At 41.0% G+C, this 21,904-nt stretch overlaps 1 protein-coding gene across 3 annotated transcripts in view; it reads left to right on the top strand.

Moving 5' to 3' along the window:
• Positions 1 to 21,904, top strand: part of ADAMTS18 (ADAM metallopeptidase with thrombospondin type 1 motif 18) — a 95,151-nt gene that overhangs the window by 46,868 nt on the left and 26,379 nt on the right. For 2 of the 3 annotated variants that reach the window (XM_028739636.2, XM_028739638.2), the window contains 9 exons: positions 362 to 467; positions 3,980 to 4,117; positions 5,196 to 5,349; positions 8,232 to 8,327; positions 9,606 to 9,754; positions 16,085 to 16,257; positions 17,639 to 17,769; positions 18,555 to 18,678; positions 19,621 to 19,865. In XM_028739636.2, coding sequence (XP_028595469.2) covers positions 362 to 467; positions 3,980 to 4,117; positions 5,196 to 5,349; positions 8,232 to 8,327; positions 9,606 to 9,754; positions 16,085 to 16,257; positions 17,639 to 17,769; positions 18,555 to 18,678; positions 19,621 to 19,865 — 1,316 coding nt within the window. The remainder of the gene's footprint in view (positions 1 to 361; positions 468 to 3,979; positions 4,118 to 5,195; positions 5,350 to 8,231; positions 8,328 to 9,605; positions 9,755 to 16,084; positions 16,258 to 17,638; positions 17,770 to 18,554; positions 18,679 to 19,620; positions 19,866 to 21,904) is intronic. The other variant, XM_028739637.2, reaches the window with a different exon arrangement.

The raw sequence follows: 21,904 nt of genomic DNA, 5'->3' as shown, positions 1-21,904 counted from the left end.
TTGCTTTAGATTTTTGAAAATATCTCTGGCCAAGGGCACTCTCATTCTTTCTGGCTGACCTTCAGGAAAGAGCTGGCGCCCTTTTCCAGAATAGCTTTCCTAACTGACGGGACTGTTGTTGAGTCAGCAGAGAAAAGGAGCCTGTGTTAGTTTTGTAGGCTAACTGCTGCAGACAGAATGCATTTTTCTTGGATCGGGCCCAGCATTGCCATGTGCATGTGAGTTTGCCTTGTGCATTCTTCTACATGACAAAGCTTAAATGAGCACAAAATCTTCCTAACACAAACTATGTTCTGAATCTCTGTGATGTTATGCGGCAGAATAAAGATATAATGCCATTCAACCATCCTTTCCCTGGCAGGTTTTGCTCCAATCAGTGGAATGTGCAGTAAATACCGCAGTTGTACAATCAATGAGGACACGGGGCTTGGTTTGGCATTTACTATTGCCCATGAATCTGGACACAAGTAAGCTATTCCTCGTGAGTCTTTCCCTCCCTACAAGCTACTAAAAGACTGTTATTATTATTACTAAAGACAGACACACACACTGCTTTGGCTGATATTTTATTATTATGTTTGATAGAGGATGATGACCGTGTTGATCTGGCAGTGTTCCATCATTACAGCTGTTATCTAATGCAGTGCTAAGTACCATCAGTGAAAGGATTTCTGCTTCCACAATGGGACTTTCTCCCCTCTTCTCCAACTATGCACATCCCATGCCCTCCCCAAACCTGCTCTAGAGTGTTGGGGAAAACTTCAAAAGAGATTTAGGGCAGATTTCATAGTGCAGCTGATCCTTAGTGGGATTTACAATCTGTGCTGATCAGCTGACTGGGACCTACAGAAAGCCCCTGTAGAAGAAGATCTTTTCCATTATGGCCTGAATTTAAACTGGGAACTCCAAAGGTAGAGCTGGGAGCAATTAGCATTTTTTAAAAAATGCTAAAAATTCTTCATCATTTCAGTGTAAATTTATTTTAATAAATAGTTTTGTATGTAATTTTGACTGATGCACACATTCTTGCAAACATCTCCAAATATAAGGCATTTTTGTATGTTATTTTCATTAGTTTTAATGCATATTTTTGCCTAAGATATGCATCTTTGTAAATTATTTGGTGTTTAGAGAACTGCATCACAAAATTTAGAGAATTGTGAATTTCAAAGGATATCTATGTTTAAGTTCTCACACTGTTTCAGAAAGTTCAGCTTTGAAAGATTCACCTTTAAAAGTATAGTGAATTAAATTTCTCCCCCATCCCTAGTCTAAACCCACTGGAGGGTTGGGGATCTGAGGTTTTGGATGATTTAGTTACATTTGCGTTTTAATCAACTATTTTACATTTGATCTTTAAAATCAATTATTTGCTACCTGAACTTTTGAGATGAGGGATTGATGAATGTTGCGCATATATATATATATATATATATATATATATGAATGCTTGCTATGACATTGCGTTCCCAAGGTATCAGTTGCAGGCTAACCGTGGCTTTGAGCACGGAGGCAGAATTAAATCCAGAATTTCTTTTGTTCAGGAATCTGTATGAAAACACATCCTGCACAGAAGCTCCTCATTGTTGGCTTGACAGTTCCATTCAGCTTGTCCCCTTTTGTCAATGGGCATGCTGCTGTCATCCCATTCACTTGCTACATGGATCTCTGATTCTGCATGACTGCTTGGAGCTATTCAGTTCTCATTGTGTAAATATACTGTAGAGCATTGACTGTGACCTCATGGCTATATGAGTGGTCCTTTTGCAGGTCCATCGGAAAGGAAATGAGGAATTAAAGGCTAATCCTAAACCTAGTGGTAACTTTGTCAGGGATTTCACTGGGGGGAAACAGGAACAAATATCTGATGGAATTCAGAACTATATCTTTCAGGCTATGTATAAATGTACATAATTGCGTTGGTGGGATTGAGAAGGAAGCACACTGTTAGTGGTTCATACCAATAGCCTTCTTCCTAGGATCAGGTTCCCCTGTTGGAAAAGTCTGTTTTGCTCATCACTGATTGGCTGGACATTGCGTCAGCCATGAAAAAATGTTACACCTCTTCTCAGAGCAGTACAACACATAGCACAGATTGGCTTGTCTTTCCATCCGTCACGAAATCTCCTTTCTCCCCAGTATAGGTGCCATCTCACACTGAAGATTGTGGGTGCCTGAAACAAAGGGCTTCAACTTTGCCCATTGACTTTGTGGGGGCATAGAGGGAAATGTGGGTGGAGCCAGAAGCAAAAGCAAGTAGAGCAACGGATAGGAACACAGAAGCTTATACTGAGTCACACCATTGGTCCCTTTAGCCAAGTATTGTCAACCTTGACTGGCAGTGGTGCTCCACAGTTTCAGACAGGGGGCCCTCCCAGACCTGTCTGGAGATGTTGGGGATTTTCTGCATGCAAGGCAGATACACTACCAGTGAACTTCATCTCTTCCTTTGTACATACCAGACATGCAAAAGTCAGAGGCTTCTATGCCCATCCACCATGCAAACAGTTTAAGGACATGTTCCTAACCAAGCAAAATCACTCAAGGAAAGTACAGAACAGGGTTGGTGAGGAGTATGACCTGGGAAGAGAGAAAGAGACAGGCAGGGGAGGGGCCTGGGGAGAGTCCCAGGAGCCAGACAAAGAGGTTCCTGGTTTCTGCTGTATTGGAATTAACTCCTTAAGAGAATGCTGCTGTGATGCTCTCTTGTAGAAGCCCTATAGAAATTAAATAGGGACAGTGCAAGAGGACACTTCCTACAACTGATTGATTGTGCCCAGAGAAAATAAGTAGATAAAGCTGGGTAATAAGCACACATTTTTGCATCTTACTTTCTTCTATTTATCATTAAGTAATACAGATCATTTGTCATTCCCTTTAGGAGTTGTTTCTTCTTCTTCTTCTTCTTCTTCTTCTTCTTCTTCTTCTTCTTCTTCTTCTTCTTCTTCTTCTTCTTCTTCCTATTATAACCTTCCTTTTTCAGCTTGGCATATGAATGCTGATATCCGGACAGGAAGGATTTATGAAATGCCTTCCAAAAAAAGTATCTTGGAAAGACTGCAATTCTTTCATTTGGCAATAACTGCTAGAAATTTCTTCCATTGTCATTTGTCCAAGCGTGTGCCTTTTCAGCTGTATAATATAGGAAATTGGCAGCAATGGCCTTCGGATGCCTAGAGGCAGATGATCCTTAGAAGTGTTGCCTAATGATCCTATTAGCAGTCAGATAGTAATTATAGATGGGAGGGAACGTTTCAAACAATTATAGGATTTTTTGTCAAATAAATCATTTAAAGTTTGATGGAACTTCCTTCCCTACAAAATGAAGGATACCACAGCTTAGCTCAAGTTTAATTACAAAAGCCAGAGGCTTTAAAGCTGGAAATCTGGAGGAAACTAGACCTGACAGTTAAACTTCCACAACTTGAACATAAAGTCACATAAAAAGATACAACCGGTGCTTGATTCAAACACCACTTTTGCTTTTTAAATCAGATCTCATTTCCCTGTTTTGCATATATGGGCTGGTTGTGTGTTTAAAGATATGGGATTGGATCCAAAGGCTCCCTTTCTCTGACATATGGAGTCTTCTCCCCTCATAGAAGGAGACTTTCCATCAGATAGAGTCATTCCATCAGATGAAGACTCCTGCTTCCATTGACCCTTTGGAACCAACCTGTTCTACTTTTGGTTTCATACCTAGTTTGGCCCTTTGTGCAATGATGATTGACACATCTACAATCAAAGGTTTACAGGCCCTTTATCATTTTGGTCGTCCTCCTCTGCACACATTCCAACTTATCAGCCAACCAACCAACCAAACCAATTGCATTCTGTATCAGTTGTCATTTCCAAGTGCTTACCCATGTGGAGCACTCATGAAGTAGTCTAATAATTTGCATTACCACACCATTGCCATATCATTTGTCCTTACACATTGTGAAGGCCTCTGCTTTTGTTTTATCTTGGAACTTTCTAGTTTTGGCATGATTCATGATGGAGAAGGGAATCCTTGCAGAAAAGCCGAAGGTAACATTATGTCTCCCACCCTCACGGGAAACAATGGAGTGTTTTCGTGGTCAGTATGCAGCAGGCAGTATCTCAACAAATTTCTCAGGTAGGCTTCAGCTTGGAAGGGCATCTTTTTGATTTCTGATACTGAGGAAGATAGCCTTGAAAAGTAAAACCCTACTGGAGCATAGTGAATCAAGTGATTAACATCACATTGAGCAGGATACTGGGGGTCACACCTACTAGCTGAATGTCCCAGTTGGTCCTATTCCTTACTGACATGGGCATAGCCCGGGGGGGCAGGGAGCAGCTGTCCCCCAATCAATAAAACAATAAAAATCAATACAAATCTGAGGTTCTGTCCCCCAGCAAAAGCCTGCCCCCCTAAGAAAAGCCTGCAGCCTAACAAAAATCCTGGCTACATGCCAGTGGTGGGTGGGGCTAGTTTTGTACAGTTAGCTAGTTTCTACATAAACTCACATGCTGTTCAGCCAAGCAAGCAAAAGTCATTAAATTAAATTATAAAATTAAATTAAATTAAATTAACACGGACACTTATTTAGACAGGAATAATGAAATGTTTAAAAGCAAGTGGGACTTGCAAGTCTGTTGGAGTACATTATGGTATATTCTCCCCCCCCCCCCAAAATGTGAAAGTATTTGTTAAAACTCAACAATATATTACTGTACTCATGATGCAATATACTGCCCTCTCTCTCATTTCTTTCTTCTTTTAATTTCTGTACCCCCCCTTTTCTTATAATTTTAAAACTTCAATCAAAATTATATGGAAAAATAAAGTAATATTTAGATACATATTCTTAAGACTTAAATAAAATATAATAAAACCAGACTAATACAGAAACAGACCAGAATAGAATTATGGGTGAAAACATGTGGACCTGATTTGAGCTAGAAGTAATTAAGTCCCTTGATCTCCTTATCTAAGTCTCCCATTTCAATTATTGTGTTGTTTTAATTGGATTGCTTTATTGTATTTTTAATTGCAAATATTTCTATTTTAATGTTTTAGTGGGACTGTCATTTTGTGAATTTTAATGATGGATCTCCATATTTTAATGTTGTTTTTTAAAAATTCTTATAAACTGCTTAGACCACCACATGTGATAAAAAGACCCTAAGCAAATGTATTCTTAACAGATGCTTTCCTTCCTTCCCTTCAGTACTGCTCAAGCAGCTTGCCTGATAGATGAACCCAAACAAGCTGGACAATACAAATACCCCGATAAACTCCCAGGACAGATCTATGATGCTGACACCCAGTGCAAATGGCAATTTGGAGCAAAAGCAAAACTCTGCAATCTGAGTTTTGTAAAGGTACGAGATTCACATCTTCCAGACAGACGTTAGAACTTGCACTGAGGAATAGCAATGAATTATAAATGGGAAGATTATGAATGAGTGGAGGGGTTCCAATGAGCTCCAGGGTCTGCACTGTTTCTAAATCTTAAATAATTTGGCAAAGCCATTGCCTGCTTTGAAGGTGTTGGCTTGGATGGAAGTCAAGGTGGTCCAGCATAGCTGCAGGGCGAGATTGTGCTTACAGGATGCAGAATCTAATTGCAATGAACGGGGGTGGGGGGGTGGGATAGAGGCGCAGGGGATGCCCAAGCTTCACTGTGCTTTTAAGAATATTTTAGTGTGATTTCTTGCCTAAGATGGAACTAGGCTGATCAGTTTTTTAAGCAGTGTATAGTTGTAGCAGAAAAAGGGATGTTACAGATATGCTTGCAAACTGCATAGCATAAACCAGGTCTAAAATGGCATTACCTGTAGTAGTAATGCTACTATTGCTACTAGAAGTGATAATAATTACATTTGTAAAGCACTTTCAAGTCTAGAAGGCTCTTCCCATGCAGTAGCTAGATGACAAAAGAAAGTACTTTTCCATGCAGTGCATAAACTATGGCATTCACTCCTGCAAGTGGTAGTCACCTACTAGGATGGTTTTAAAAGAGGATGAGACAAATTTGTGGGAGATAAGGCTATTGGGGCTCCTAGCCACAATGGTTATGTTCAAGCTCCATTGTTGTAGGCACTATGCTTCTGAATGCAGTGGTACCTTGGGTCATGAACTTAATTTGTTCTGGAGGTCCGTTCTTAACCAGAAACCGTTCTTAACCTGAGGCACCACTTTAGCTAATGGGGCATCCCACTGCCGCCACGCCACCGGCGCACGTTTTCTGTTCTCATCCTTGGGCAAAGTTGTCAACCTGAGGTATTACTTCCGGGTTGGCGGAGTTTGTAACCCAAAGCATTTGTAACCTGAGGTACCACTGTACCAGTTTCTGGCAGAGCTTGGTCGAGCTCAGCTCCTGCTTTTGGGCTTCCCATAGGCATGGTCAGCTGCTGTGAGAACAGGATGCTGGACTAGATGGGTCACTGGTCTGATCCATCAAAGCTCTTATGTTCTAATTCTTGCAAGAACCGTATATCAGAGATTGGGGACTGAGGGTGTGAGAGAGAGGGGCTTTGTCTCAAGGCCACCTAGTGATTTCATGGCAGAGATGGAATTTGAATCAGGAAATTCCTGATTCACAACTCGGTTTTTTAGCCAGTATGCTACTCTCATGCTTAGGTTTGAGTTCTCATCTAATTGATAAAGCAATCAATAAGACGCAAAAACCTTTAATTAAGCACAACTTCATTAAATTGATTTATGTTATACATATACTTGGGTTTAGGAAAAAAAAGAGTTAAAAATTAGTTATGAGCAGAGTGGAACAGTTGCAGCCTCTTATTGCACAAGGATTCCAACATCTCTTTAGTTCCAGTTTAATTTGCTGTAAATCCATATTTAGTTTTCCCTTGAAAGAATTTCAAAAATATACCTCTGGATTCTGATCTTAAAACCCATCCCACTATTTCAAGTTACTGTTTGGAAAAACGTGCTTGAAACAAGCAACATCTGGTGTGTAATTCTTATGAGGCAGATTCTAGAGCCAAGAGGCCATGGCAGTCATCAAGTACAGCTTGTGACACCTGTAAGCAAAGTTTATACGTATATAAGATAGCATCATGACAATTCACAAATTAATTATTGGCAGTAACATGATATTGGTGGTTTTCCTATGCTAACACTGGTTGCTAGAGATTTAAAACCTTGGTCTCAATTGATTCCTAAATGAATAGAATCAAATCAAATCTAACAGCTGACAAAGGCACTGAGAGGTGACCAGCAGGAGGTGGGGAAAGGAAGGCAATAAGAGCATACTAGGCAAAGTCAAAGACTGATATGAAAGAGTAAATGCATCTATGAAAGGAGAGGAAGAGAACACAGGATGCCAGGGGGTGGGGAGAGGCGTACAGTTTCATGCTTTTAGACAGAGTGGAGGAAATGGAGTGATAAAAGAGAGCTAGAGAAGAGGAGCATGCAGTATTTGAGGCAAGCCACAACAAGACGAAGGGGACAGAGTTTTGGCAGCTATAATGGGGAGGAAGGGGTGGATCTTGTTAATTTCAAGGAGGGAGAAGCAGAAGCCTTTGCTGCAGCTTGAATTGTTAAGAGGCAGGGTGGGCAAAGGACAGGGTATGGAATCCAAAATAGCCATGAGGGGATTTGTTTAGGAAACCAGTTGGATAGTAATGTTGATGAAAGAAAAGCAGCAGAACAATAATAATATGAGTCAAGCATGCATTTGGATCAGACTGGTGCACATTGGGGAAAGCTTTTCAGGAGAGCATAAGAATAGCCTGTTGGATCAGACCAATGGCCCATCCAATCCAGCATTCTGTTCTCATAGTGGTCAACAAGATGTGTATAGGAAGCACAAAAACAAGACCTAAGCAGGAGAGCACAACTGGAGCTTTCCAGACTAGACCTTTCCAAATGAAGGGCTCCTTGGTCCCATTCTTATACCCCAGTAGCAGAGTGGGTGCTTTTTCCTCAAGGTCTTCTGCCCCCAAATCATACCTTGATGGCATTATTGTGGAGGAGGAAAAGTTGGGAAAGTAAGTTAGTGTGCAATACGGGTTGGTTCATATATCCCTAGTGACAGCAGCAGCATGGGAAAACTTGAAGTTGACTAGATGAGTTATCACAGATCTAAGACTACAGAAAGAACCTGTGACAATGACAGCACACAAGCACCTATATAAATTTCAGGCCTCTTATTCACATCAGAATAGACAAGTTGGATTTTTCCAGTCAGGAAAGACTGAGATTAATGGGAGTGTCTTCTTCTTCTTATAAATTTCAGGATATATGTAAATCACTGTGGTGCCATAAAGTAGGCCATCGATGTGAGACAAAGTTTATGCCAGCCGCAGAAGGAACACCTTGTGGGATAGGCATGGTAAGTTACTAAGGCTGCAAAAGTGGGGGAAGGGCCAAAGCTCAGTGGGAGAGAACCTGCTTTGCATGCAGAAGAATTTCCAAGCAGAGCCAGAGGAGATCCTTCTCTGAAACCCTGGAGATCCGATGCCAGTCAATATAGACAGTACTGAGGCTGACCAACCAATTTAGCACGAGGCAGCTTCCTATGTTCTGAAAAGGCATATGCACATAAAATTGTCCTCAACAGTGTTATAAACATCCCAGATGAGATCTAGGAATGGCACACACATTCTGCATCTAGGCACATTGAATTGTATGTGTGTGCCCACCCTAATGTATTATTATACCCAGTGACGGCTGGTACCCATTGCCACTGGTAGGGCAGAAAGCTGGGAGCCCAAATGGTAGCTGGAGCCAGAGCCAATGACAGGCAGAGTCAACTAATTCTAGCTTCGTTCCCATCCTCCCTCTTGCTGAGTTCTACAACAGGCAACACTGAGATTAAGGAGGAGGAAGGTGACAGCCAGAACCACCTCCTGGACTGGTTTTAAGAAAGGAAGCAGGTGATGGCCAGCTGAGGACAGACTGAGGCTGATGGAGCAATTATAAATTTCTATATTGCCCTTCATCTGAGGATCACAGGCCAGTTTACAGTGCCTCATTCTCCCAAAGCAGGGGTTGGCAAGGTTTACCAGCCATGGGCTGGATCACTCCCATGGACTCGCACAGCATGACACCAGAAATCACATCTGCGCATGCCTGCAGTGCTGAAAATTGCTTCTGTGCATGCCCAGACGCCGAAAATTGCACCTCTGCAGAAGTGAGTTTCAGCATCTGGACATGCGCAGACATCTGGACAGGTGCAGTCCGGTGAGTCCCTGTGCCACGCTGTGCCGGTTTAGCGCAGCGCGTGGGGGACTTGCCGAGTGGGCGGCTCGGTTCAGGGGTGGCTCATGGGCCGGTAAAATGGTCTTCGTGGGCTGCATCTGGCCCATGGGCCACATGTTGCCGACCCCTGTCCCAAAGGAACCAACCTCCATTGGTTATAGCTCACCTGGGACTGTTTTGACCTTAAAGGTAGGACAGGGACAATGGTTGGGAAGGGATAGGAGGTGCATTCACTCAGATCTCTGCCACTAATTCCAGTTCCCCCATTTTCTTGCCACCTACTCTTTGCCTTAGCTTCCTTTCCACTCTAGTGGTTCATAACTGATTATAACTGGTTCTTTTTTCAACCTTACCCAGCCATCCTGGTAGATACTGACAAAGCATTGGTTTTCTACATTATCTCCTACAGTGGTGTCGAAGAGGTCAATGTGTACAATATGGAGACCATGGTCCCAAGCCTGTTAATGGCCAGTGGTCTATGTGGTCTGAGTGGTCCAGTTGCTCTCGGACCTGTGGGGGTGGAGTCACGTACCAAGAGAGACACTGCAATAATCCAAAGTAAGACATTGATATGAAAAGGTATTATTTTTAATCATTATTTGTATCCTATCAAGATAGGTGGCAAAGTAAATATTTGTGTTAAGTTTACACACCCACACCCACACACCCCTTTATAATGTTTATGGGATGGATTCAACCAAATTTGAATGTTTTGAATGTTCAAATGTTTAAAGAGCATAGGGTAAGGAAGAGTAGGGTCTCACCAATCATGGGAGGGTCCGGAACACAGGGAATTGATTTATATGAAGCCCAGACTGTTTGTCTCTCTAGTTCAGTATTCCCATACTGACTGGCAGTGGCTCTCCACAGTTTCAGAGAGAGGTCCTTCCCTACCTGGAGACATCATTAGATTTACCACTGAGCTATGGCCTTCCCCAAAGGTATTAGGTTGAAAACATAGAATCCCCCATCAGACCTTTCCAGTAAACATGGGAAATTGGGGGTGAAGGGGGTGGTGCACATTTATAACACCTGACATCTGGAGGACCACAGATTCCTTCACATCAATTCCTTAGCAAAAGAATAATGTCAAGTGATTCATATTTTTTTTAAATGACACAGCCTCATAAGATAATTCTGAAGAAGGTATCTCTTAACTGTGGAGTCTCAACTAAATTGAGTGTGTGACATATTTCATTCAGAGCTGAATGCCGTTTCTCATGCTGCGTCAGCTATGTATGGAGAGGATTGCAGTAGATTACATTTCATTTATGGATTATGAGGGTTCTGGTATGAGCACCTGCTCCAGTGTCTGATGTTGGTTGATCCCTCTTTCTAGTGATAATTCACCTAGAGCTGAAAGAAGTAGATCTTAAACCCTATCAGGATTATGGCATGTCCAGACAACTCTAATTTTGGCTAGTTAGTTATTCGTTTGCATGTTGCACATATTCAGCTTTCTGTTCAAATTAGGCTTGCAGCCAGGCAATATAGAGGATTATATAAAGCTAAGATCTGCTTAGCTTTAGCTCTAGGATTGTAGGGCAGTTCTCACAACATACCCCCTACAATGTGCAAGTGGGGCCAAGAGAGAAGGAAGATCACCCCTGCTGTCCCACTGTTGGTCTCTGTATATTGTAAGCTTGTTCAGGCATTACACTTACACAGGTACAAGCTGTATGTATAACTGTGAAAGAGTGTACTCACATTGATTTGTACAGCTACACATGAACATAATGCACTCATTGAATGTTACATGTGAATAGCAGTACGAGTATATAGCTCAACTATTTGTGTACACAAGTACACAGATTACACAGTCATTAAATGCAATGTGTGAACATACCTTAGCACAGGCTTCCTCAACCTCGGCCCTCCGGATGTTTTGAGACTACAGTTCCCATCATCCTTGACCACTGGTCCTGCTAGCTAGGGATCATGGGAGTTGCAGGCCAAAAACATCTGGAGGGCTGAGGTTGAGGAAGCCTGCGTTAGCATATGCCACATGTTCAGAACACTGCATTCTGCAAGATCACTGATCAAACATTTTGCAGGATCTCTGAGCATACAGAGACAATCAAAACATGGTGTCTGGGGGACAGGGACACTGGATTCAATCTGGTTTCCTCCCTCCACATGTAGATCAGACATATATATGTTATATGACCAGTGGACCCCTCCCATGGAATTATTGTGAAAAGCCAAATTCATGGTGGAAATATTTGTTGTGGACATGAAACTTCAGTATTATCTTGAATGGTTGGATCTCAACCTCCTAATCATAAAATGAGTACGAAATACATCAAGCTTCTGAAGTAAAATGCCATTGAGAGATAGAATCATCACTTCATTGAGTTATGGTGGCGGCAGAAAATTAATATTGTCATATACTTGGTAGGAACCTTTTAATCTTTTTTTGTGCCATAATGATTCATTAGCATTCGTGGATGGCTCACCTGGCACCTCTGTTACTTATGTTTAGGTGCCAGGCAAAAATATTCCTATTCTCTCAGGGCTTTGGCTAATTAAAGAATCTATGGGCTTTTAAACTGTAAGCAGAGGAAGGGGGTATTGTTTTTGTTTGTTACTATGTTATGTCTTTTTGTTTTTCTATATTGTAAACTGCTCTATGATCCTTGGGTGAAGGGTGGTATGAAAAGGTCCAAATAAATAAATAAATCTCATTTTTCTGTTTTGTCCAATTAGTACATGTTATGGAGTTCATTGCATATACAGACAATCCTAGTTCCATTGATTCCTACCACATGGTGACCACATGGCTCCTATTGTGGGGCTGTTGTCTGAGCCTACCATTTCTCATAACCTTTTGTGTTTAAAGTTATGATTCTAGCTTTCCCCCCCTGGCATAATCAGCAATTTTATCATTAGAATGTACAATATAAATGGAATGTGTTGAGCTTGTAAGAAAATTGGCCCTGGTATTCTGAACATCTCATGGCATTAGCTACGAACTTACAGCACCAAACACCTTTGGAGGCCATCCACAGTACAACAGAACTATGCAGATTTGCTAAAATCATTATGTTTGTACAAGCTGCTGTAGTGTAAATTCGTGGATCTGTTTCCCATACATCACAATATTTTACAATCGAGATAGTTTTCTCTGAGAAAGAAATAGATTACATAATTTAATAGCTTGGCTGTAAAGAACATGAAGAGAGCCCTGGAGACAAACGTTCATAGTAACTCATATATGTAGGATTGAGTCTTACCTGCTGCATAATAGTGTATTGTTCACAAAAATATTAGAATGCAATTTTAGATGTGCTTGTACTTTTTAAAAAAAAAATCTACCATAGCAACAAAATAGCTTCAACATATGTACTTTTTATTTGCTGCATGCTGTAGCTTGATGAGTGATCAGGAGGGCTGCAAATGAAACTGGAGTGTACAACTAAAAACAGTAATTAGTCTAATACTGGAGGGATGGTGCAAGCATGGAATTCCATAAACCTTTGACTCTATACAGAAAATATAGAGCTTTAATAGCCCAGGCATGACCATGCTTACTTTGAAGAGGTGTGACTTTAATAGACCATAAGAATGCAAGCAGGGGCCTAGCGGGTGAAACTGAAGGCCCATCTAGTCTAGCATCTTGTTTCACACAGAATCCAGCCAAAAGCTTCTAGCAAGTTCTCAAGCAATGCAATGCAGGGAAGCAATAGGCTCCCCCCAATGTCTCTCTCCCTCCTCACGCCATCAACTGGTATTCAAAGATTTACTGATTGTGAACCTGGAGGAAGCTCCATTCACCTCTTGGAACTAAGATGCACTGACAGATCTATGCCCCTCTTTAGTTGTTAAAGTCCTATTTGAAGCCATCCTAAGTATAGGATGGCTTCAAATGGGACTTTAACAAATACACAGAATTTAACAAAATCTACACAGAATTTAGTCCCATTTAATTCAGTTGTGCTTGCTCCCAGCTAAATGTACATAGGACTGCAGCCTAAGCTCCTATCTTGTTTATTAATTCAACTAACATTATTTCTAACATTTATATCCCGCCTTTCCAACGAGAAGATCAAAGTGGCACACATGGTTCCCCCCTCTCCCCATTTTGTCTTCACAACAACACTGTGATATAGTTAGACATGTCAACCATGACTGGTCCTAGTTCAGCCAATGAGCTGCATGGCTTGGTAGGGGTCCCTGGTTACTAGTCCAATAGTGTAACCATAGGAGCCAACTCCTAAGGGCCGAGATCCCTTCACACACACACACCCAATAAAATATTTGAGGGGGCCACCAAAAATTGATAGGCATGTGCTGTATCTTGTGTTCGGTTATGTGAGGTGGGGCTTACATGCCCCCTCCACCATATTTTCTTCAAGTTAGCACCCTTGACTCTAACCATTATGCCACACTGATAATTACAAACTCCAAAAAATAAATGTTTCTGACTTCAGAATGTGAGCAAGTTGTAGTAAAAGTAAGACAGTCTGGTGGCATCTTAAAGGTTTGCAGATTTATTGCACCATAAAGTTTTAATAGATTTATTGCAGCATAAAGATTACTAGGACCTATTTGAATCTGATCAAGTGGGCACTGGACCATGAATATGCAGTATATACCATGATCAATCTGCTAGACGAAGATGCTTACTATTGCACAGTCTCAGGTTCATAAAGTGGCTGTTTGGGGGGTGGGATCGGGGGAGGGGGTTGCAAGAATTTAGGCCAGAACCAAGAACTTCACATTTACTAAAAAATTAGATCCAATGTTAATCAATTGCCAGTGGTTGCAAGAGGATATTCTGAATCAGAATTCTAGCTTTCAAGGCACACAAACCATGGAAACATGTTCCAGCTTGTTTTGTAATAATACAAGAATTATAATGCTGAGTCTGAGCAGAGGAGATATATATATATATATATATATATATATATATATATATATATATATCCAGGTGTGTGAGATATATATATATATATATATATATATATATATATATATATATATATCTCACACACCTGGATTTCTGTCCTACATATGTTAACAATTTCCCCCCATGATGGATTCAACTGAATAGGATATTAAGAGATATGTATTTCTAATACCTCAAAATAGGGCCTCTGTTCTGTTGTATGTAACTGACTTAACATTCAGTGGTAACTATCTATATAGGGATTTGAGCACCACTGTTGAGTAAATATGGTGGGTTAATTTGGAAACATTTCTCCCTGTCATGTACCAGGGCAATTTAATATAATGTAAGGGGTCCTGTATCAGGTCAACCAAGATTAGCCCAGGGCTGACTACATGACATGTGTGTATTTAGAATACATGCTTGGGTGGTTGATGACATTTGAAGACAAAAAACAAAAACAAAACTGGAACAAAATTCATCTTGCTTGCTCAAGGAATGCATTATGTAATCAGACCTGTGGGAGAACCTTCTTTAGGTCAGCTGAGGAAAAGTTGCATGATGTGTAGAAGTTCACTGACCAGTGGAACCAAATTATTTCTGGCCAATTACAGCTGCATAATAACCTGTTATTTTATTTTATATTATTTTAAAATGTCTTGGTTTTCCAGCTATGCCTTGTAGTCATGTGTGTGCGTTGCAGTAATATTCAGAAGTATGGGTGTTACAGCTGAAGAGAGAAAGTATAAATCACCCCTCCCTGTGTATTGTGATCTTGGTCTCAATCAGCCTACAGCTGTAATGTGTTTGAGATACACTCGAGATACAGCTACATGCTACATATGCTGGTCTCCCCACACACTTGTCCCTGACTCCCCCAGTAAGCTAAGGTGTCCAACAAGCCAGGAGGCTAGCATAGTGACTCTGCCCTACCAGCAAACAAATTCTGGTTGAATCCATAGATAAAAGAAATAGGAGGGAGTTCATACCCCTCTACCACTGCTCCTCTTCCCAAAGCTATTTAAGTGTAAAATAATAAATAAATGTTCAGTGATTGACTGGATTAGGAAACTTACTATGTTCTATGTACTATGTGACATCCATTGAAGGGATAAAAGGAAGTACCTTTTCATTGAGTGCATAGTTAAACTATGGAGCCCATAGGAGGCAGTGATGGCCAGCAACCTTGATGACTTTAAAAGAGGATTAGACAAATTCATGGAGGAGAGGGCTATTGATGACTATTTGGCTATTCGTGGCTACTAGGCATGATGGCTATGCTCTGCCTCCACAATTGGAGGTAGGATTGCTTCTGAATACCAGTTGATTGCTTCAAAGTTTGATTGATTCAAAGTTGCTGGGAGCCATAAGTGGGATGAGAATGCTTTTGGCCACTTTGAGAACAGGATGCTGGACTAGATGGGCCATTGGTCTGATCCAGCAGACTTCTCTTATGTTCTTACATCCTGGACATGGAAGATAAGTTGATCCAAAACAAGAGAGTGTTTCCTGATTTTATTTAGGATGCAATGACCTATCAGGTAACAAATCATTTTGTTGAACATATATTGGTTCTTACCGGATGGCATGTTCTACCCTCATTGTTTTGATTAATGAAGCAAAACACAGGATCTGAAACAAAGCTTCTTGGATTAGAATTTTTATTTTGATTTTGAAGTAGATATACAGTGGTACCTTGGTTTACAACCATAATCCGTTCTGGAGGTCTATTTATAAACCAAAACAGGTTGTAACCCAAAGCGCGCTTTCGCCAATGGGGCCTCCAAAAAAAAATTTGTTCGTAATCCAAAAAAATGGGTTGTAATCCAGAAAAAGGTTGCAAACTGGGACATGCACTTCTGGGTTTGACTTATTTGTAATCCAAAACATATGCAAACCAAGACTTATGCAAACCAAGGTACCACTGTAATGATATGCATGTAAAAGTTGATCATCTGCTCTGTGTTTGGTCTTGCAAAAATGTTTTTCTTTCTCCATAGGCCTCAGTACGGTGGCAAATTCTGTCTGGGCTCAAGTCGCATTTATCAACTTTGCAATGTTCAACCATGCATGTCTAGTAGCCCTGACTTCCGTGCCCAACAGTGTGCTGAATATAACAGCAAACCTTTCCGTGGATGGTACTATAAGTGGAAGCCCTACATGAAAGTGGAAGGTAAGCCAGGAACAGCATGCAATCAGTTTCTGATATGTCTTGAATTATTTATTCAAAATTCTAACACCGTGCCTTGCCATCATAACAGACCCTCAAGACACTCTCCCACAAATTACAGAAAATCGACAATAAAATCCTTAATAACAACAGCGGCAGCAGTATAAGCTGTTGACAGCAACACAGAGAAATGTTGCTTATGAAAGATCAGGCATCTAAAGCTTTACTTGATCTGACAGTCCATAAAGAGAGATGTAGCTGGAGGAGAATGACTGTAATGTAGTGGCTAAGAGACAGAGAGTTGCAGCTAATGCTAGTCATAATCAAAACAGACCCCTTGAAGTAAGTGGACATCAATAGCTTAAGTTCATTAATTTCCATGAGACAACACTAAGTAGCATTTAGTTAGATACAAACCAAAGCTGCAAATCAGGAAGCCCCTAGTTTGAATCTCACCTCTGCCATGAACCCACAAGGTGGTCCTAGGGAACCACTCCATTTCACCCTTAGTTTTCCCAGCAGGAATATGGGGGATAATAATAATAATAATAATAATAATAATAATAATAATAATAATAATAATAATTTATACCCCACCCATTATATTGTCAAAACAAAAAAATTCCTTCCAGTAGCACCTTAAAGACCAACTAAGTTAGTTCTTGGTATGAGCTTTCGTGTGCATGCACACTTCTTCAGATACACAATTATATTGTGTTATCCAACAGCAGAGGCAGTGAGCTTCAGGCCTCTATCTGTCTCTCAGGACTCTTCCCAGGCCACACCTCCTCCCTAGTTACACAGCCTCTCCTTTGGCCACATACCTCACTAGCCCAGCTTTGCATCCTTAGGTGTTTTTCCTGGCTGGAAAGTGTCCTTGAACTTTGAAGGATACTAAGTGGACTAAGACCTGGGTGATCAGGGTTAAAATCACTACTCAGCCATGAAGTTTACTATGTGACCTCGAATCAGTCATTCTCTCTCAGCCTAACATAACCCTCAGGTTTGTTGTGAGGATAACATGGCAAGAAGAAGAAGAGTTTGGATTTGATATCCCGCTTTATCACTACCCTAAGGAGTCTCAAAGTGGCTCACAATCTCCTTTCCCTTCCTCCCCCTCAACAAACAGTCTGTGAGGTAAGTGAGGCTGAGAGACTTCTGCCTGTCCCTGATTTTGAATTGGGGGAAGGATGTGTCTTGGTGTGGCCAGGTGGTAAGGTATATTCCAATTTACTGACCATTCAGAAACAGTATTATTAATTACACAAATGTTCTGGCTACCTCTGTCCATTTTATTCCTTGTGCTGTCATCCATCTCCAGGATGGAATGGCAACACGGTTTAATAATTCTACTCCATAATTTGCCCTTTTAATGTCTTTTCAGAGGAAGATCGCTGCAAACTATACTGCACTGCAGAAGACTTTGACTTTTTCTTTGCAATGTCCAACAGAGTAAAAGATGGAACCCCTTGCTCCCTGTACAAAGATGATGTGTGCATTGATGGGGTTTGTGAAGTAAGGTTAAGCTAAAAGTTCTCTTTGCCACTTTGCTTTTTTACAGCTCAGTGGTAGGGCAAATGTTTTGCATGCACAAGGTCCCACCTTCAATCCCTGGCACCCCCAGTTTAAAAAAAGAGTATGTTGGTAGCAGGCAATGGAAAATCATCTTTGTCTGAAAACTCAGGTAGTTTCAGCCAAGTGGCATACAGGACTGTATGAACCAATGGAACTGACGCCTTTTCTGCATATACATTTAACATGCTATGATACCACTTTAAACACTCATGGTTTTCTCCAAAGAATTTTGGGAGCTGTAGCTTAAAAGGTGCTGAAATTTGTTTAGAGACCCCCTGTTCTCCTTATCTTGTAGTTCATTCTCTTACATGTATTTTTCTTCTTCTTCAGACTCATTTGACCTTTAAGCTGAAAGATCATAACTGTTGGGGAAAATAACTGAAATAATTCACATTTCATGATGTGTTTTCCCTCCCCCCTTAGCCTTAAGTATATTTTTTACTTCAGCACAGCAGCTTGTAACCTTCTGAATGCTGGGGAAAAAAACAACTGAGCACAATTTGGATGAACTTGAATTGAACTGTGAACTGAACTGAATGTGAATTGAACTTGTTCATTTTGTTAAGCAACAAATGTAAACTAGAATTAATTCCTTTTTGGACATGTTGCATTAGAACTAGAAATTGTTCCTTTTAAAAATGAACTTTGCAAGCTTGGGGAGGGGGGGGGGATAGCCTAACAGCCTAACGTACCCTTTTAATGTACTCATGTTTTCTTTGTTGCAGCAAGTTGGGTGCGATCGTCAGCTTGGATCTAAAGCTGTTTTGGATGCATGTGGAGTTTGCAAAGGAGATAATTCAACATGCAAGTTCTTCTCTGGCCATTATTTGACCCAACATAGAACTAATGGTAAGAAAACCCATTGAGCTAGGACTTTGTGGTATATCTTCCTTTGCACTGTGATTTCTCATAGTTCAGGATTCCCGATGTGGAACACTGAGATGAGATAAAAGGTGAGATAAAAGTTAGAAGTGTATGTAGCAGCAAATCTGTACCTTCCACAGAGATAGAGTTGTCCTAAAAATGGACCCTTTCTTGGTTCCACAGGTAAACTCACCCTTCCACCGACAAAAGTAGATCATCCTACCAACCTTTTGCCCAGCCCCATCTCATCCCAAAGAGAGGCAATGGCAATTCTACAAATACATAGAGCACTGAAAATTTACATGGTTGGACCTTAGTCATTTTGGATGATTGACCCCCCTCCCCCCCTTTCTTCCCTCAAAACTGGGTCATAAAGTTTTCTCTTCCACTCTTGCTAGGTGGATTGAGGCCTGCATCTCAATGGCCTGTGATGTCCAAAGGATATCACTGCTCATTTTTTGATTCAAGTAAACAAGTTTATTGTGTTAGCCAAAGGCCATGACAACTGCAATATACTAATAGCATAAAACACCAATTTTATTAGCGTGGTCGCAACCTTCTCAATTAATGCCCCCTGTGAGATGTGTGCTGGGCATCCATGTGGACCAACACAAACACCTTCAGCCAGTACTACAAGAACCTGCCCAAGGAAATTTTGCTCTGGTTCTTGCTTGTATTCCCAAAGCCTTGCCTGTCTATGGCCATATTGTAGCCAGAAAATTGTAAGTAGGGTTCTGTATTACCAGAAAGTATTACCTTCCTAGGGCAGAACTGATAAGGTCCATGATCTCTGGATAATAGTCTTACCTTTTACAACAGAAAAAAGCCTGTGATATTCTGGTTTGATTAAAAGGAAATGCTTTTACGACTGGAATGAAATCCCACATTACAACTGGAATGAAATCCTACATTTTCTCCAACTTTTAGATTATTACCCCATTGTTACGATTCCAGCAGGAGCCCGCAGCATTGAAATCCAGGAAGTGCAGATGTCTAGCAGCTACCTTGCAGTGCGCAACTTGAGCAAAAAATATTACCTAACAAAAGACTGGACAATTGATTGGCCTGGGAAATTCTATTTTGCTGGGACCATGTTCGAGTATCAGCGCTCGTTTAGCCATCCAGAGAGGCTCTCTGCAACTGGGCCAACTAATGAGACACTCATATTTGAGGTAAGCTTTCTTCTCCTCATTCTTTTCTTGATGCAGACAAATTGAGCTTGGTGCAGCATCTGCCCAACCGGTTAAATCACACAAAAGAACAGGAAGCCATTTTCCTCTTTAGGATTGTTAGCATAGTCATGTTGGAAGGTTTAAAAGCATGGTTTACAGAGTTATGAGACAATAGTCTTGGGTGTTCTACAGAATATTGTTCCTGCCGGTCAGGGTGAGGGGTGTTTGCCCTCATTCCTCCATTGCCTAAAGACTTGGGTAACTTCAGATGCTCCGGTGGGGGGGGGGGAGATCATGTGTCAGCCTGAAGGCCACCATTCACTTCTGCAGTTCATATTGATGTTGAAGATGTTCTGATAGCTGTTTGAAAGATTAAAGGTAAAGGTACCCCTGCCCGTACGGGCCAATCGTGTCCGACTCTAGGGTTGTGCGCCCATCTCACTTAAGAGGCCTGGGGCCAGCGCTGTCCGGAGACACTTCTGGGTCACGTGGCCAGCGTGACGAAGCTGCTCTGGCGAGCCAGCACCAGCGCAGCACACGGAAACGCCGTTTACCTTCCCGCTATAAAGCGGTACCTATTTATCTACTTGCACTTAGGGGTGCTTTCAAACTGCTAGGTGGGCAGGAGCTGGGACCGAAAGATGGGAGCTCACCCCGCCGTGGGGATTCGAACCGCCGACCATGTGATCGGCAAGCCCTAGGCGCTGAGGTTTTACCCACAGCACCACCCGCGTCCGTTTGAAAAATTACTGAACTATAATTGACATGAAGTACTTTCAACACTAAAGGCACAAATCTGTGCATCTTAACTTGGAAGTAAGTTCAACTGTATTCAGTGGTGATGGTGATTACAGCTACTAGTACAGCTTCTTCTTCCTCCTCCTCCTCCTCCTCCTCTTCCTCCTCTTGCTACTACTAGCAAAATAAGTATATGGATGTTTAAAGTAGGCAGGACATGGGGAGTCATTTTGCAATGCTTCTTGATGTCAAAAGAATGCATTATGTATAGATTGCTGATTGTGAATTTACAGAAGCCTATAAAAACAGATACAACTAAAACATAGCATCTCTCTAGTGGATTCCGAACTTAATCCTGCAAAAATAGGCAGATTCTGACTGGAGGGTGGAAACTAGACCAAAATGGTAGATGTATGATAGGACAATGATCACCTGGTATTGTAAATCAATGCCAGCTTTTAGCACATGGTTTTGGTAATGTAGACGAGTTGCCTTAAGTGGAGACATGCATATTTTTTTAAAAAAATGTGTAATCCAGTTAAACGTTTAACACTAAAACGTTTTGTTAAAATTCTAGCATAGGTAATTTAAGGTCATCTGGTTTCAATTTATAAAACTTGTTTAAAGACTTAGATGGGAGGTGGATTGGCTTTGGGCAAAGAAGACCCCATTCCTGGTTCATCATTGCTTTTACTGTAGTTTAGCCTTAAAACTCAAGACTTTAGAAAAAGACAATGAAGCCATGATCAATCTTAGCTCTGAGCATGGATTCATTTTTGGGTTCAATTTCTGTTTTCCAATTTTCTAATTCTATGTGTGTGAATTATGTATCTAGAGATGAGCAAATCTGTCACTTTCAGTTTCTCTGCTTCTCATTTTCTCCAGTCTTATATTCAGTTCCCCACATTTATCTGTCAGTGTGCCAGGGGTGGGGGTGGGGGCATTGGCCTTATGAAATTCATCAGCATTTTACTGTGATTTTCTCTTAGTATTTAATTTATTATGCAATTTTGCCTAATATACACATTTTTGCAGAAACCCCCCTAATATACTGTATTTGTGTATGCTCTCCTTTACAGGTGTGTGCATTTGTATGCACACTTTGCTTAACTAAATGCATTTTTGTACATATTACTTGGCTAGAGAGCTGCATTGCAAAATTCAGAAAATTGCAAATTTTAAAAGATTGCTGTTTTGTTTCACATATTGTTTCAGAAAGTGCAAATTAGGTTGGTTCACCTTTAAATGTGAGCTGAATCAAATTCTTCCCCATCCCACCTTAGGCCTAAACTACTTGCCAA

This window comes from Podarcis muralis, chromosome 7, assembly GCF_964188315.1.
Source record: "Podarcis muralis chromosome 7, rPodMur119.hap1.1, whole genome shotgun sequence".
Lineage (NCBI taxonomy): Eukaryota > Metazoa > Chordata > Lepidosauria > Squamata > Lacertidae > Podarcis > Podarcis muralis.
Note: the sequence above shows the minus strand (reverse complement) of the source record. Positions and strands in the feature narration are given on the sequence as shown.